At 41.9% G+C, this 17,768-nt stretch overlaps 1 protein-coding gene across 2 annotated transcripts in view; it reads left to right on the top strand.

The window, feature by feature from the left end:
* Positions 1-16,217, top strand: part of FYTTD1 (forty-two-three domain containing 1) — a 129,862-nt gene extending 113,645 nt beyond the window's left edge. For both annotated transcript variants that reach the window (XM_086944594.1, XM_086944593.1), the window contains 2 exons: positions 2,127-2,247; positions 13,519-16,217. In XM_086944594.1, coding sequence (XP_086800720.1) covers positions 2,127-2,247; positions 13,519-13,614 — 217 coding nt within the window. In that variant the 3' untranslated portion in view covers positions 13,615-16,217. The remainder of the gene's footprint in view (positions 1-2,126; positions 2,248-13,518) is intronic.
* The last annotated feature ends 1,551 nt before the right edge of the window (positions 16,218-17,768 follow it).

The following is a 17,768-nucleotide window of genomic DNA, read 5'->3' as shown; positions in this document are numbered from 1 at the left end:
TACTGCGATGAGGGGTAATGATTCGGCCCACAATACAATCAGAACAAATGGTATTCGGAATTACAGAATACAAGTAGTGTGGATACCATCCCAGGCACTGGTCTTGTCTCGCCCCCATGTCATGCCACAAAGGATAGTCCCTCCGCTATGGTGAGGGGGCGGGCTGCTGCAGGCCCTGGACCTGCAACTCCCTACAATCGAGATCAAAACTAAAGTACTAATGGAGGTTTTTCAGCCTAGCCAGACACCTACTAAACCTCGTTTGCCATTCAGTGAGGCCTTAAAGGACATCCTCTGGACACTTGAGCTGAGCCATTCTCTGGGCCCCGGTCAACAGGCATGTAGCTCGTCTGGTGGTTCAGGCATCCTCCAGCAGAGTGAAAACAGTGTGCCTTTCCACAACTCTTCCTGACTGTAAATTTAAAGGCATGGAAACTTTTAGCAAGCAAATCTTTTTATCGGCCAGTGGTAAGCTCAATAAATCCTACCTGCCTCCTGGGCTATTAGTCATGCACACAGTTAGTCCGATCTTTCTGGCAGTTCCAGAGGACCTATCTGGGCTTCCTTAGCCCGGATTCAGCAAAAAAAATTGAAATGTTTAGTGCCTTGATTCAACTCACTGCTTGCGTCTGTCAATGGGCACAAGTGTGGTGGTTTGGCGCCATGCCCTCGATGAGCTCTACAGGCTTCTCTGGGGATGTCCAGGCCTTTTCAGTAAACCTTCCATTTGAGGGCTCATTTTTTTGGTAAGAGCGGACTCTGCCCTGGAGCATTTTAAGGAGGTTTGTGACACAGCGTGTTCCATGGTGGTATCTGCGCCTACCAGACAGTTTCCTCAGCAGTTTTGTTCTTTACGTGGATATGGTACGCAGTTCCACTACCGTGAATACCAAATCATGTCGCAGGCACAACAAACTTCTTAGTCATTTTGTTTCAAGGCCACGGCACCTAGACACGGCATTCAAGGTGTCAGTGTGCCCTTTTTGACACACACCAACCCTGTAGGAGGCATGATATGGCATTTCCTCAAACCATGGCAAATGCGTAGGGCGCCTGGGTCCTCCAACTTGTCAAGCGGGGCTACGCCTTCCCATTGCTTTATAAAACTCCTTACCTGCCATCCTAATCCGCGTGGCTGACAGTGGAATGCCAGCGGAGCCATAGAGAGGTTTCAGACTTGGAAGTAGGAACTTTGTGTTGCTCTTACAACTTCTTTGTGCCAAAGAAAGATGGAGGCCTACGTCTTATTTTAGATCTTTGCCCTCTCAATGCCTTTCTGCGAAAGGACAAATTCAAGGTGCTCACACTGGCCCAGGTTTTGTCTACAAACCCACAAGCATTATCTGCGGTTTCCAATTCACTGTGCTCCAGTTTGGATTTACCAGTGCACCTCTGGTGTAAACATAGATTTGTGGAAACATTTAATCACTTAGTGCCATCACTTGTATGTGATTGTCAAAGCATGAGGGGAAGAGTATATGGCTTAACGGCTAGAGCGGCCATCTTTGAAGCTGGGGAACCAGGTTCAAGTCTGGCAGGAGACTCAAACATGCTATGATTCTGGGCAAATCACTTAAACTAAACGACCCTAAAAATTAATGTTTCCGTCTGTAATGCAACTGGTGCTCATGTAAAGTGCTCTCATACCTTTGGGCTGAGTTTTTTCTATATAAAACTGCAACAACAAAAAAAGACAGAGGTCGTAGCTAATTTTCAAACAACAAAGTCACTGGGAACTCTTTCCTTAGTCCCATCACTGAGAAGGTTTGCACTGCGTAGCTTCTTGATGAACGTTTTGAGAATAAGGTTGAGGAATTATCAAATTAGCTAGCTCATGGTATGAATGTAATATTCAGGTATCTGTCTTTTTGCTCCGGTCTAAGACTATTGCATTGAAGGCAGCCTTTTTAGATACTGAAGTGAAAGGTAGCTTCTCTCTTAAATGGTTGTGTTGGTCCTGAGCAGGATACAATTGGCTTTTATGATCTTAATAATTGTATTGTTTAATATTTAATTGTGCTATATAAATGTGACCATTACGATATTGTTTCCAATGAACTTAAAATAAATGTTTTAAGAAAAAAAGATTTCTTCTTTGTTTAATATGTATGTTTACTCTTTTACAGTAACTCAGCACCGCGATTATCCCGTCCTATTCTGCCTCCATTTTTAATCAAGGACCCATCGCAACAGAAAGCTCCCAAAGGAGTAGCATTACAGTTTGACATAAACAGCATAGGCAAACAGGTAAATATTTTATACTTCCATTATGTTTATTTTTACATTTGCTTTTTTAAAAGCAATAGTGCGCTTCATGTGACTGTGACAGCAAAAGACCTGGGTACACGCAGCTCCAGGAAGCCTACCATACCAACTCAAATGATTCGCTCTGATTGGGTCAGTAAACATTTGGTGGGGCTATTTGTTATGTGCATGGTGTCATCACTAGAAAAATTATGATTCATGGATATTGGGGCATTTTAGAGTCATTACGTGTACCTCTGTCACTGCCAGATTTCGAGTATTTCTTGAGCAGGGTTTAGGGCTTCAGTTCTTTGTCAGGTAAGTTTGTTCCCACTCTTTTCCACCCATGTACCGGGATCCCCTACATGCTTACCCAGGGTAATATGGCATAGTTGCTGTATCTTCTTATCTGGCCACCATATAGCAGTTGTCTTGCCCCAACTGGAAATAACATATCCTGGACAGAAACAAATTGTCCTACTTGAGACCTAATTTGACACTTCCATTCATGGGAATGTTTGAGAAGGCTGTAAATTTAAAACTAAAGGTGCAAATCTGTGCTTGCCATTGTAACCACTCACTTTGGGTCTGGCCAGAATATAGCACAGATGACATATCTTCTGAAAATGATGCTGTATATTTTTGCCTATAGTAACTCATGTCTTGGTTCTGCTTGACCTCATTAGCAGCTTTTCATTTTCATGCCTTCAGACAGTTTTCTCTGCGCTTAGCCGTTCTTGTTTTCCAAAATATCTTAGTCATTGCAAAAGCTGGGTTACCTTCAAAGTCTCACACTTCGAAGGCGTTGAGGCAACTTATTCCATAGTTTCCAACCCTTTTAGATGTTATACCATCAGCTGAGATCTCTGCTCTCTGCGGTGGTCTCTCCATGTGTCACAGAGCGTGCCACCTCACCAGTAATTGTATGCCTCTCTGAGATTTCTATTATTGCATCCCGACATGTAACAGCACAACCAATGCTCAGACCCAAATCAAGGCAGACCTATTAGCTTTGCCAGTGCTTGTTAGCAGTAGCAGATAAGTGAGTAACAACAATAATATTATTGGGAATAATTAGAATCTAAAATGTTTCAATTCTGAAAATGAGCCTGTGAATTAACATACTATGGTCTATGGAAAGGGCAGTGCCCTTTCGAGTGCTTCCGACAACCCAGTTCACCCCTTCACACCACTTTCTTATTAAGTCTCCCACTCGGTTACCCACTTATGCCCATTCCCCCCTCACATCTTTCTGCAATAGTCCATCTGCATATCTCGCACTTTCCCACAATTACAACTGAACATATGTAGCCATTGCTCTGAAGAAAGGCCAAGGACTGGAGGTGCATACAGTCTGTACACATTTAGAACCAAACGGCAGACACTGTGAGAAAGTTGCACTGCCTTCTGTCTCAGCTTGATAGCTCTCAATGGTGCACCTTGAACCGCCCACACACATAACCCGAGCTCACTCAGACATCTCGAGGCGTCTCAGTTTAAAATATGCACCATTATAAAAGAGTCATTTGGTGTATCAAAACACTACAGAAACACAACACCTTGAAAAAGCAAATGCTCCCAGGGAATGCAAGATAAAGTAAAACATGTTACACGTAAACAGATTGCATCGCTAATACGGAATATCAAAATGCTTTTTACAGTCATTGTTGAGAAAACACTTATGGGTTTTCCTAGTAAAATTACGGACATGAATATAGAGCCATATAGCGGACATTTTTAAAGACAGATTTCAATTGCTACTGGGTTTGAGACTTAGCAAGGCCCACCCCCACCTATTTCGTGTCTGCTATAAAGGTATTCTAACCCATCTCCACACCACTCATTAAGCTGCATCCTAGGACATCAAAGTTTCACTAAAATAAAGCACTGCTCCCCCGCACAAGCACACAAAGGCAAACATTTTAACCACAGCAATTAAAAGATTGGAAAGACGCCTTGTGCGAAGCCTAGTTTCGCCAACAAGTTCGCTACCCTCATTTGTTACAGTGACTGGCTAGTTAAAGGCTGTTTTGGGAAAGTTAGGATGCACTGAAGTCTCTTCTGCGAGCCAGCTCACTTTCTCGCGCTCCCATCGGTGCAGGCGCGCACACACACGTGGGGTCTCTTGCTTCGGGAAAGCTCGGTGATATGAGAATTAGATTTTTTTCCAAACCTATGGGCTTTTTAATCAGCCTCTGTGCGGCTTGTTCACTGAATGCTGGCCCCAAAATAGTGCAGCCTGGGGCAGACCGCCCCTCCCCCAGCTGCACCACTGCACATAGGTCCATCAGCCTGTAGCTGTAGCTGCAATTTCCTACACCGTGCTCGTGGCGCCCCTGGCACCTCATTACGGCGCACCGGGGTGCCGCGGCGCACAGTTTGGGAACCAATGCTCTAGTCCTTTCTCCATGCAGTTCCCCTGTGGTTCTTAGGAGGGAACTGGAGCCCAAATTAGACGAAGGGTCTCCTCACAGAGGCTTGACCGTTCTGAATCCCCTCGGCCCTCGAAAGCAGAGACTCTCAAATCCTTCATTCAGACTCTGACTCTTCTGCAGTTTTGTGTGATCCTTTTCTGTTTCCTCACTCCATTCATTCAGAGGTGTCTCTGGTTGAAGATCTGATATCCTTTTATGAGCTGTCCACCAGAGCTGTAAGGGAGTTTAAAATTCAAACAATAACCCCGAAGTGGCTACATCCATCATTATCCAAAATATTCAGATGACCTTGCAGGCATAACCTATGGTCCCTTGGTTTTGGGCCTCTTGGATCCAGTGATAGACACCTTTGCCAATCCCTGCTCAGCCAGCTTCCTCTTCATTGGCCGTACAGTGATTTCAGGTATTCAGGTTCTGATCCAAAAATAAGAGTTAGTAGCAGGCAGTTTTGTAATGTTAGCTGCAGCAGGAAAGTAACTAAATGTTTTGTTTTCTATCTCTTTAAACCGACTGAAAATGAGAATGTAATTAATCTTTTTTGCTTCCACAACCTGAACAAGGTTTAAATAGAATTTATTTTTCTGTGAGCCACTGTGACAGTTGGCTGCCAGATCAAATGATCTGCCTGGTCCTGGAAATATAGTAATCTTCCCTAAAACCAACTCCCAGTACTTCAGTGTTGAAGATAGTGCTGGTTCAAATCAAGGGTAGACCAAAACCGTAACCATTTCAGGTTCACTGAAGCGTCCGAGCAGAGCTCTGCCAGGGGACTCCCTTACAAACAACATGCGGTAGAAATATGAGCTATTGAGTCTTCTGAGGAGTAGGAGAGCGTAAGCTTCCACATCATTGGCTGAAGCTTGGGTGCTTTCAGATGTGATGGATGGGCTACTAAAGGTACTAAGTTATATATGTTTTGTTTATCGATATCATGTGAAAGGACTTGCATGTATGTTTGTGCTTTTATGACCTTTTACGTCGAATAAAGCTTTTTGGAATTGGATACTATGTTACAGACCTAAGGCTATTTTATACTGTGCATTGTATATTTTACACTGTATACTGCTATGTTGGGATTCTTTGTACAGAGTTTGGAGTTACTTCCAGAAGAGAAGACTGAAAACTTCCTGGAAATGAATGAAGGGATGATCACCTCAGATGGCTAGTTTGTAGAGGCTCAGGATAGGGCTGATATAGCGATTGCTTATATCTGCCATGCTGTCACTTTCAGGTATTCTTAATTACGGACGTACCTCCTCAACACCATAAAATCATTAAAAGATGTTGGATCTTCCGTTCATTGGATTGTCTATGGTTGGACCACTAATGGACTAGGAGAATCTACAATGGAATCTGTTGCAGAGACCTTGAAGTCAGAGTCTTGAAAGAAGAAAGGAATTTCCTAGACTCCAATTTAAAGACTTTTCCAAAGGGAAAAACATGCACACCACCTTTCTGAAAGCACTAGTTGCAGAAGCAAAATCAACAACTGCAGCAGTTCTTTTAGTGGCAAAAATCAACTTGTGGAAAAGTAACTGCTCCACAGCCGCAGAAAGGCACTGACAAAGCAGTGATGATCTAGTCCTGAACCCATCATTTAGCACCTTGGTGGGAGTAGATCATATCGCCCCCTTCCCGTCCCCCTCTCCCCAAGGTCAAGTGAGTGCAAACAATTGTGCTGAAGGGGTACAAAATCATATTTTACAGTTTAGCACCAAAGATTCCATTGAAGGGGATTATCCCTGTTTTCTGGACCAGAAGATTCAGGAGTCATTTACTGCTTGAGTGGTAAACAATAAAACCTGTTCACAAACAGCAGCAGAAGAGGTGTATGTAATTATTTCCTAATCTGAATGAGTTTACCCAATTTAAACGTTTTTCCATTTGTATTGCACCATGGTGATAAACACACCAGCCCACCAGAGCTACTCCAGAAGTGCTGGGAACAGAACCTGGGCACCCTGGGTAAACCCCACTGGAGGAAGGCATGGATAGCACTTAGCTGTTGACATCCCCACGCACACTGCTCATACAGTTTGATTACCTATAATGATTCTACTTCACACCTGAAAAATTGGGGAAAAGGGATAGGAGCCGATCTCAGACTTGCTTGAGATGCCACAAAACATTTGTCCAAAAAAAATCAAAAGTCAAAAATTTATTTTTGTATTGGTACTCAACAGAGGACCACAAAAGAAGTTATTTACATTTTACATGTATAAAAATGCAACAGTATTAATACAAGGATAAAAATAGTTTTAAGAATTTGTACAAATTGTAGCAAACAAATTCATTCAAAGGTTGACTACACATAACTAAAAGTTCTCTCCCCTTAGTGATTCTACAGGAGCGGAATTTAGGATCAAGGTATCTTGTACGAGCTAAGGGTACTTTATGATTAGGACACACGAGTAATAAATGCTCTATAGTTTGGTCGCCCCCTGCACACAGTGTGCATGAAGGAGATCCTCCTGGAAGCCATCTAGAGGCATATGCCAATAGTGGTAAGATGCCCAATCGGTACATACTAATCGCTCTCCTTGCACCGTGTGTCAAGGTAAACCCAATATAAGGCCGACTTTGCTTGTATTCAAGTACATCCACAAACGGTTTATAGATAGTTAATTTGTTGCAGTGTAAACAGTCCAATTCGTAGCTCAGTTTAGGGGTAAAAGTTTTTAAGAACAATTTCAGTTGTGTCGGCGACCAAGTAAGCAACATTTCTACATTAATTTGTGCCATCTGAAATGCTACAGCCAAATTTTCCAAAAAGATTTGCTTTTTAGACTCTACCCCAAAAGACTCTTTTTGCAACGCTGACCTTAGAGTGTTCTCCTTCGCGTGTAACAGGTTGTAGGCCCACCTGATTACATTGGCAATAGCTATGGCATAAGAGCTTGTAATTGATAGTTCTGGTCTCAGTGCCTGAACAGGTACAGCATCAGAAACTCATGATCCTTCTTAAGATTTTCCCCTCTTTTCGATCCATGAAAACCCATTGCTTTATGGGGATATACTCCGTCGCATAAGATAGTACAGGTGGTATTTTTACTCTGTATGTGCCTAACAGTGCAGAGAAATGTCTATTCCCTGTTGCACTGTAAAGTCTCAAGAGAGCAGAGGCATGTATATCAGTTTTCCTTTGTAAGTTTGATACCTGTATTGAGTTTGTCAAGTTTTTGGAGAGAATCCTTCCAAGATATGGATAATTATCTACCTCTTCTATTTTATCTCCACCAATCTTCCAGGTATACTTGGCACTTTGTTTTCTTCCCGAAAAAGCTATCACTTTAGTTTTCTGTATATTTGGTACTAGATAATTTTCCTTTGAATATTGATACAGAATGTCCAATGATGCTTGCAGTCCAAAAGGGGTTAGATCTAGTAGTACTATGTCGTCAGCATAGAGTAATGAAATTATGCTTTGCTGGGCTATCTTCGGCGGTAAATTAGAGCCAACTTGTAATTGGTGAGGCAGGTCACTTAAGTAGAGGGAGAATAGGAGCGGGGCTAAAAGGCACCCTTGTTTTAATCCGTTCTCTGTTTGGATTCTTTTTGTGAGTCCTTTTTCTCCCCCCATCTGGACTTGACACCAGGTATTGGTATGGAGGCTTATTATTACTTGTAGCAGTTGTTCTTGGATTCCAAGCCTCCTTAATTTTTTCCATAAGGTTGGTCGATCAACCCGATCGAATGCCGTTGAATAATCGATAAATGCGGCATAAACTACCTGGGCTTTTTGAGTAATGTATTTGTCGAAGATCACCTGAATAACTGCTATATTATCTGTTACCGAGTGCTTAGGCCTAAAGCCTGCTTGACACATGGGTATCAGACCCGACGAAAAGGCCCATTCTTTCAGGCGGTCTAGTACCTCTGCTGCAAACACTTTACCCACAGCATCCATGAGTGCGATCTGTCGGTAATTTCCAGCTTGGATTCTGCTTCCCTTCTTATGGATTGGGATAATAATGCTCCCCTGCCAAGATTTTGGCACATGTCCACTCTCAAAGATGTGATTAAAGAGAGGGCATAACAACTTGCTCCATTCCTTCGGTGCGACTTGTAACGCCTTAATTGGAATCTGATCCGGTCCAGAGGCTCCTGTAGTTCTTGCTTTGCGTATGTTGAGTTCAACCGAGATGGCTGTAGTTTGTGATAGAGAACTCATATCTTTTTCATGATTCATGACTTTGCTACTTACATTTGGTTTTATAAAATTTACTTTGTAAAGATCTGAGAGGTATAGTTCCCACAAAACATTTGGTTCCCTCTAACGGGATTGGCTGATGATAATCAACTGTTGGCAATTTATTCAATGCAGACTGGTGGTTCTGCAATGGCCCCAGGAACTTAACTCAAATCGTACATCTGGGGCTTCTGGAGTGGTAGGGCGATCTTGGGGTTCTCGCACACTGGTGGAGAGCAGTCACCTTTTGGCCAAAAGAAAACATTGCACATCACAGGAAGGAGGTGAAGTATCCCACTCTCCCACACTTTTGACAGAGGAGTGGATAGAGGGAATGGGTTGTTACACCTAGAGGAATCCATGTACAGGGCTAGGAGCTGTCTTGGGAAACCTAATACAATATGGGGGCTTTGTTAGGAACAATTCTATGGACATGACATGAGATGCTACTCCCTACATAAATGTTTGACAAATTGTTGATCTGAAGTTCCAGCCATTACCTGAGTACTGATTCCTCTTCGTATTCAATTTACCATCATATATAGACTTGTCTGCAATGCTCAACTTGATAATGCAAGCAATTCACTAGATGTGTTGGACAACAGACAATGAAGAGAAATGATTCCTACGTTAGTATGTACAGAAGCATTGGGATTTTAAAATGGGAGGTACCCTATGGCATTGATTGGAAATGCGCACCATAGAAAACGTTAAGGGTGCCCTCTGCTTTGAAGACTCTGTTCAAGATGGCATTTACCAATTTGTTCACTAATATCTTGAGACCTAGGAAGCTGTTGAGGGTGCTGATTAGCCTTAGCAGAAAACAAAGTACAGGATGCAGAAGACATTGTGACTCCTGAGTGGAGGAGGCTGCTAACAGGGTCTGTTCGGTGTAGTTCTGAATGGCTGAGGATTGTAGCACACAAGAACTGGGGAAGGTGTAACAGAGTGAGCGGTGCATACTAGTCTTTAAGCCCAAGAAGTCGTTACTACTTTTTACTGCTTAAATCCGTTCCACAGGCTTTGTAACCTGAAGACTAGAGTCCGAGAATAGAAGAGCCGTCATAGCCTTGAAAAATATTAACCAGAAAACTAAGAAATCCTGTCAAGTCCTCTTTTACTTTTTGATTTTTGAGGCACTGATCAGGAATGCAAAAGGAGGAATCTGCACTTGAGACGGGAGATTAAGAACTACAAAAGCCCTGGAAAGTGTGTCTCTACCAACTACATGATGTTGTCATTTAACAGGATCCAAGCACAAGTCTCCATTTTAGTTACACGTTCATACTTGAAATCTTTTTCTAAACTGCGACTTTTACATGCCTTGCACTTACACTGTAACTGGAAGGGGAACACTTACTGAAATGCAGCCCTGCTGGCTCTAATCTCTAACTTGCAAAGGACGATGCCCTGCTCTACATCAGATCAGCTTCCTGAATCCTCGTACACAGGTATGAGTAGTTTGGTTGTCCCAATCGATCTGGCAGAGGGTACTCCCACTATGGTCTGTTGTGTAGGTAGTATTAAATAAGAGCAGGACTGTAGATGTAATCATACTCCTGCTGTAACGTTATAATAGTTGAACTGTTTACCTTTTTCACCATTCTTGTAATGCTGGTTACATTGCTTTGTTTCATACTGCTGATGATTGCAGCCCACACGTTTTATACAAGAATATAATTTTCAATAAATGTTTGAAAGGCCAATTTGTATCATTCTTATGTCTCTTGGGCATGCCCGAGTAACAGCTAAAGGTTAGATCTATTTCCACCCTTCCTCTGGGAAATTGTGGTCATGTTCTGAGGTTGCAGATAACACCTGGTACCCTAGAGGGTTGGAGGGGTCTAGTTGGTGCACTGTGAGCTACCTAGGAAATAAGCAAACATATTCTGATATTTGTGAACTCAGACCCCATATTCTGAAGGTTATACCGTCCAGATACAGTCCTACTTGGTTTTAGTGACCATATGACAAGGGCAGTATGAAGAGCACAGGGAAACACTTTACCTCAACTGATGCCACCTTTACATTATTGGACAATAGGATTTGAAAGACCAAGTACATTTCAAGATGTATTGCAGTAGAACTCCGTATTAGGGGCCAGCGTTGCAAGGTTGAAATCTGACCAGGACAAAAAAGGTCCAATTCTGCTCAGTTGCTGCATTGAACCGCCTATAATAATAGCTAGACTATTTAGAGGGCACATTGAGATCAGGCTCCCCTGATATAGACCGGTCTTAGAAGGCTCTCACCCAAATAAGTCAGAAGTTTTTTGAGCAGGAGATTCACTCATCATACCCCTCCCCCCCAGAATATGTCACAAAATGCTAAACTTACAGCTGACCAACTAGGCCCGAAAGTACCTTCACAGCCGCAAAGGTATGGTGATACCAGAATTTGGTAATTCCACTGAAACAGCGCTGGAGTAGCATCACGCTAAAAAAGGAAACACCACATTATGTTGAAGTTAAGTTATGTTGTAATCTTTCCAGACTATAGTCGAGCAAAACAGGAGAAAATATTTACAGAGCTTCATAACTTTCCTTCTCAAGTTGAAACTTGAGGCATGACTGTGACACGCTGTAAAACTCAGTGAAGACACATTTTTTGCTGAAGGCACGTCAAAGTGAACCAGATGCACTGACCGAGAATGGCTTCACTTCCGTCCATTCTAAATTACATATCTGTAGGATGCAGGCATGAACGTACTGCTCCTGTCCTTGAAGTTTTGTTTATGGGACTTGGGTCTAGTAGTGATTTCCCCCACCTTCTATTTCCGACCCAACCCCTCCCACGCCCCACCACCCTCGAGGCTTGGTACTTTAGAGGGGAGGGGGAAGGACCATTTCATAAGTCAGGGGTACATCACAAGAAGAATTTTCTGCTTGATTAGATCAGGACATGTTTGTTTATTATGAGATATCCAAGCAATACGTTTCGTAAATGTTAGAACCCAAAATGTCATGTATTTGCTGAGACGGGCCAAAGTCCCAGCGAAATGCATCAGTCCACAAGTGACACTACTTTGCCCACTGTGATGTCTTTTTTGGAAGTCTTTGAGAATTAAATGAGTGATATACTATTGATTCCTTGCTCATGTCTGTAGCTAAACTCGTTTGATGAATTGTTAGAAGAGTGAATGAGACTCACAAGTTAATTTCACTCATTCTGGGTGGCCTGTGTGATATTTTACCAGGGCAAATGCTGTGGTACCTGGCTGTGTAAGCACCTGAGCAATTTTCTTCATTTGGGTAGTAGTTGATTAGTCTGATGGATTGTCATTAGTACTTTTTAGTTTTATGTAATTTGAGTACACAATAAGATTACAACCAGTTTTAATACCACAGCATTTGCAAAACGCAGAAGGTGTGCTGTCCTCCATGCCTGGCGGGACCTCATTCTGAACTCAAACCAGCTCACAATGCATCATCAGATGGTGTGTCCTTGGAAGTGCAAACTATCTCTCTTCTACAGTTTGGTTTGTTGCTGCTAGATCCTCTTGTAGGTGTACTGTTGGTGCAGCTGGTTGAACCGGGACATCGGTCGCAGCCCCTGAACGACAGACCACCAAAGGGCTGGACTGTGTAGCTGCAAGATCTGTCTGAGCACAAGGTTTTTCCATAGTCCATGAAAACTCCACATCGTGTGTTATGAATATTCACGCTCTTTTGTTCGGACTGTCCCCCTCGAGCACGCAAGAGAACTCCATTCAGTTTAAAAGTGTTTGTGCTTTCTCTTCCCCTAGTAACTCTTTACCCAGTCCTTGTGCCTGTAGCTGGTTTTGTTTCATGATGATGGACAAACCATATCTATACTTGGTTAATACCTGGTCAGTCATTAACGACCACTCACTTCTCTGATGCAACCTGCACTATACAAATCCTTATGCTGTTCTATTTCCAAGGTCAATTGTAGCTCTACACTTGCACAGGAAATGTTGTGAAACAAATATTCTTACTATTGACCTGGCTGCCTTCTGGAATTATTAATGAGGCCTTGCATTTTCTCCCCCTTTCCATTTGTTTTTTACTTTGTTTCTTGTTAGCTTGTTTACCACAGTTCATTTCTTGTAGGGTGCCTCACAACGTTGACTTTCTAGCACCTAAATGCCACACTGGATATTTCTTTAATCACATTTGCCAATTTCCACTTATTGCTTGTTTTGTCGAACTGCATCTTGAACCCTGGCTCCTGGTAACAAAATTCTGTATTTGCTCTGTGTTCTGATTGAATGACATTTCATTTGCTATGTCTCTGTCTGGAATATTTGATTTTTGAGGGAGATTTTCTTGGGTCATTAATGTGCACTAATGTGTTCAGCATAGCTCTGAGGTACCGCTTATACAGCGGCGTTGGTAGTGTCCGCTCCTCTCGGGATGTCTATTAAGAGTAATGAATGTGCATGATTATTTTCTAACCTTTGACTGAGTTCTACAGTATATTCCATACTGGTTACCTCTGCTGCCTTTACTCCCTCTGCTGCCTTTACCCTTGGAGTTGAACATCTTGGCTAGGATGGATTTCGCTTTGCCTGCTTTCTATACTGTATATAGTGCTGTTTATTGTTTTGAGAAGTGACAAATCCTTTAAAATATTCTTCTTACTTGATGGAAATTCTGTGTATTATAAATAAATATTTTTGTTTTTCAGACTGGAATAACGTTGAACGAACGGTTCCGAATCCTGAAAGAGCAAAGAATTACCTTGAGTCCGAGCAAAGGAACCAGATTTGTCACTGTGGGATAGCATCTTTTTTTGCCTTTTTTGGGTGGGGCTTGGAAGGAGCTGAGGATGCCAGAAGATTGGGATCATACAGACTTTACCAATCTTTGTTTTTTGAATTGTTGACCAGAGCGCCGCAACCAGAGGATACGGCGGGCTTACGGAAACACGAGCCCCGCACAAGCAGTTTTCTGTGAAAGTGCACACGGAACATTTTTTTTGTAATTGTTTTTACTCTTGGATTGTTGAAAATATTGAGGGCCACCTTGAAAGGGAATGGGGGGGTTGACGCTGCAAAAATAAATCATGTAGCATCAGTGCAATTTGTTCTGAAAAGTACATTTTTATTAAATCCGCACCATAATGTCATGCAGAGAAACTGCTATATCTGCCAGAAAGATTCCTCATTTTTATATTTTCAGGATAGCTGAAGCCCATCCTCTTTCCTTATTAAAAAGGGAATACAAATTGTGATGTTTCCCCCCTCTTCTTTTTGGAGTCCTGAATTTGTGGGTAGGAAGTCACCTGTTGATATCCCAGCAGGTGTGAACCGTGAAACAGCATGGAATGAAGACAAGGAAGCAATCTTTTTTTCCGATTTGAAGGAGAAATTATCTCCATTCCTACGAAAGATGTGGATTATTTGAATGTCACATACGCAAAGATGGGGGTTTCAAACCATCGGGGGGGAAGCTGGTTGCAGTAGTGCCAATGATGCCAACAAAACATGCCTCAAGTCCATCTACTAAGATTTGAGATGTTCTACATTTTAAAGATGTGTCCTTCAATTCTAATGTTTTTCTTTACAAAACAGATTATAATCCAATACATCTGTGCTGTGCCCTGCAGGTCCTTCTGTTGCTCAGTGAAAGTATAAACCAGTTCTAGTGGACTGAATGGTTGAGGGGATTTATATTTGCCTTACCTTGCCTTATTGTCCACTGCTATGCGGTTCTGTGAAATAAAAACCAGTCACAAACGTGTGTGTAATTGGTCAAAAATGTTAGGTCAGACATAGCCACGGAGCAATGCCTTTTGATCGTTAATAGGCCAACCTGTGGACCTGCAGTGCCATCATGTTTGCTGGTTTCTACCTATGTGGTCGGTTTTGGTAGTTGTGCATGTTTATGGCATTGGTTGACATCTCTGTAACAGCATGCCTAGTCTCTGGTAGGGAATGGTTTGAAAACTACTTCAGGGGTGGGAAGGTGATCAGCTTCCTTCCGCTCTTTGTGCTATAAAAGCTAGTGTGCACTTCAGGGTAGACACTATGATTATTTGTAAGTAACAGAATCAGTTACAAATGGTGCAAGTTTGTAATGATATTCTGTGCTTCCTCAGACCGGTTAGGCAGAGTTAGCCATTGAAAGTGGCTGGTATTTTAAACTTTCTTTGGCTTGGTAACTGGTAGTTAGTGGATGATAGTTGCTAGTGCCTGAAGCAATTACTACTTAATGTCTATGTAAACTGATTACGTAACCTTTGCTTCACTGTTACTGTTCAAACTGCTTTGTAATCAACACTGTGCGTGCCGTCTTACCGAGTCACGCTTTCACTACCTAAGATGTGGACCTCAACACTCTAATAAAGGGGACATTTCGGGTTTTATAAATTTATAAATTACTGGGCAATACAAAATCTGTGAAAGTAAGCGGCAGTAAATCCCTTCCGATAAAATTTCTTTTTTCGAGTTACCCGATTCTTTTTTTTTTTTTTTTTTCACGTTCCAGGCCCTTTGAATTCTGTGACAAAGTTAAAAAAAATATTGTTTTAGGCGGATGAAAATGTGTAATCTCCAAAATGTCTCAGTGTTTTTATTAAATGGAGAGCCTTAAAACTGGTGTCCAGATATTGGATAGTTGAATAGAAGTGCTGGATTTTAGTAAAACATTTACTACAAATTTACATTTTGTTTAATACAAGCCTTTTTCAACCATAAACCACTTTAGGTTGGTATAAAATTGTGGAAAAACCATACTATATTTTGGAATCATGCCTTGTGAAAGATAACTCTCACATGCACCTAGGAACACTTCAAAATTTACATAAATTGTACATATTAATTTCTTCATCACTTACTAAAGGATCATCCCTATTGTCAAGCATTTTGACTGTTGCTTAAGTGATTCCCTGCAAAGGTCTAAATGGGGTGATTTTTGTGGTCGGGATGGCTGTTTGTAGAGCCCATTTGGCAGACATGTTATTTCCCTGAAAAGCAATGTACAGCTGATGAAAAGATGTGATGTCTTGGTTTTTAGTTTGTATTTCATTTGTTTCACAGGTCACCTGTGTTTTAGCGCACTGACTGATACAAAATAAGCGAGGAATCCATTTAATACACCCATCATCGCCTGCCTCAGTATTTGTGTTGTGTGTTAAGGGATTTTAGTTTGATGATGGAATGTTGCATTGGCTGCTCTGTACACTGCGTTTGAAATAGGTGGTCCGTTCTGGTAGTTTCTTTCATGGAGGTTGATGCCAAACAATTGATGCACTGCATCGCAAGATGAACGTTTGTATTTAAAAAGAGGAATCTTTACATTGTAACTTTTGGTATTTTTTGAAGAAAAAAAGTTGGATCTCCATCCGTTTTAAGAGATTTTTTTAAATAAAAATTTACAGGTTTTTGTGTTTGTGGTTTTGTTTTGCTTTTTTAATGTGATTTGTTTTTAAGTATTGAATTTGGGGGTTTGTGGTGTTGGCTGATTGATAATTTGTTTAGCTCTAAATCAAAGTTACAACCTTTAATAACCACTTTACCTTTTTAATTTTTGTCTATTTTCTACTAGCAAGCAACTGTTACATTAGTGTTGAGAGTGGGACCGGAGGTCATACCTTATAGTACACTTCACTTATCTTATTTTAACTCTACAAAGATTTGCCTACACATTTATGCATTATGGCACACTGATTCTCATGTGTGAAAATTATCATTATCTCTATGAATGGTTGGTTCCTCACACACAGTACAAAATAATCACCCTGGGTCTGCATCGCAGGATTTTCATATTGTCTTGAATGTAGTCTTTCCACACGCTGGTATCCCGTGTACATAATAAATATAGAATTATTTTTCTTTTTATGGGGTTGGTGTTCTGACTGTGGAGGTAGATAACAGCAGTCTGGTGACAACTCCGTAACTCTGTGCCGGGCCAGCTTTAACTGCATTTTTATCTGCAGAAAAATGCAGGAATATAAATAAGATACCAGACCTATTGGTGGGGAAGCCAACAATTTACCAGGGGGAGCTGAGCCAAGGGTCTGGCTTGGATCTTCGAGCCTGTGCACGAACGGAGCCCTGAAAATATTTACCATGAAAATCCTACAACAAACATCACGTAAAATAGGGTAGTGTCTCCAAAATTCTATAAAGTCTATATCTGATAGGCATCTCACTGCAGATTCTTAACTTTCGAATTTCCAGAGGCCTAGACTGGATCCAGGAGATTTTTATTGTGAGCAGTACATCTGGGAGCCTGTGTGTTTGGCTCCACGTGGCATCGGTGGCGTCCTCCACACAGTGACGTCCTCGTGACCTATATGGGCGCCACCTCGCCGCACTGACCTCGGTTCTTTTCTTTCTGAGCCAGCCAACACTGATCAGAAAGATGAGCTACCCCTCTATCAGTTTTTGACTGGATTTTTGCAATTTTTTGTCGTTCTTTTTTTAGGTTTCATCCTGGTGTGTTGAGGATATCATTGAGGAAGACCAGTTTAAAACCCTGTGGCGCCTTTCACTGTGCCATGTACGGTGCAAAAAGTATGCTCTGGTTGCTATTCCCTCTACTTTCTATTTCAAAAAAAGCACAAGGGCTGTCATCCTATCCTAGAACTTCAAGCCCTCCACTACTTACTCAAAAAGGATAAAGTAAAAATGTTCACTTTGGCTCAGGTCTTGTCTGCCCTGTACCCTGGACACTGAATTGGGAGCGTTGGACTTGCAGGACGCCTATTTTCACATAATTCGTCCTGCCTATCCATCTGTGGTACCTCTGGTTTACGGTAGGCCACAAGCATTTCCTCCCACTTCCAGACTACATTGGACCACCTGAATTTGATTGGGTTCACTGTCAACCTGCTGAAGTCACACCTGACTCTGTCGCTCCCTTCCATCTGAGCTGTTCTGGATATTTGGCAGTTTTGGGCTTATCCTCCTGAGCGGCGAGTCCAGGATATTC

The sequence above is a fragment of the Lissotriton vulgaris genome, chromosome 11, assembly GCF_964263255.1.
Source record: "Lissotriton vulgaris chromosome 11, aLisVul1.2, whole genome shotgun sequence".
Classification (NCBI taxonomy): domain Eukaryota; kingdom Metazoa; phylum Chordata; class Amphibia; order Caudata; family Salamandridae; genus Lissotriton; species Lissotriton vulgaris.
Note: the sequence above shows the minus strand (reverse complement) of the source record. Positions and strands in the feature narration are given on the sequence as shown.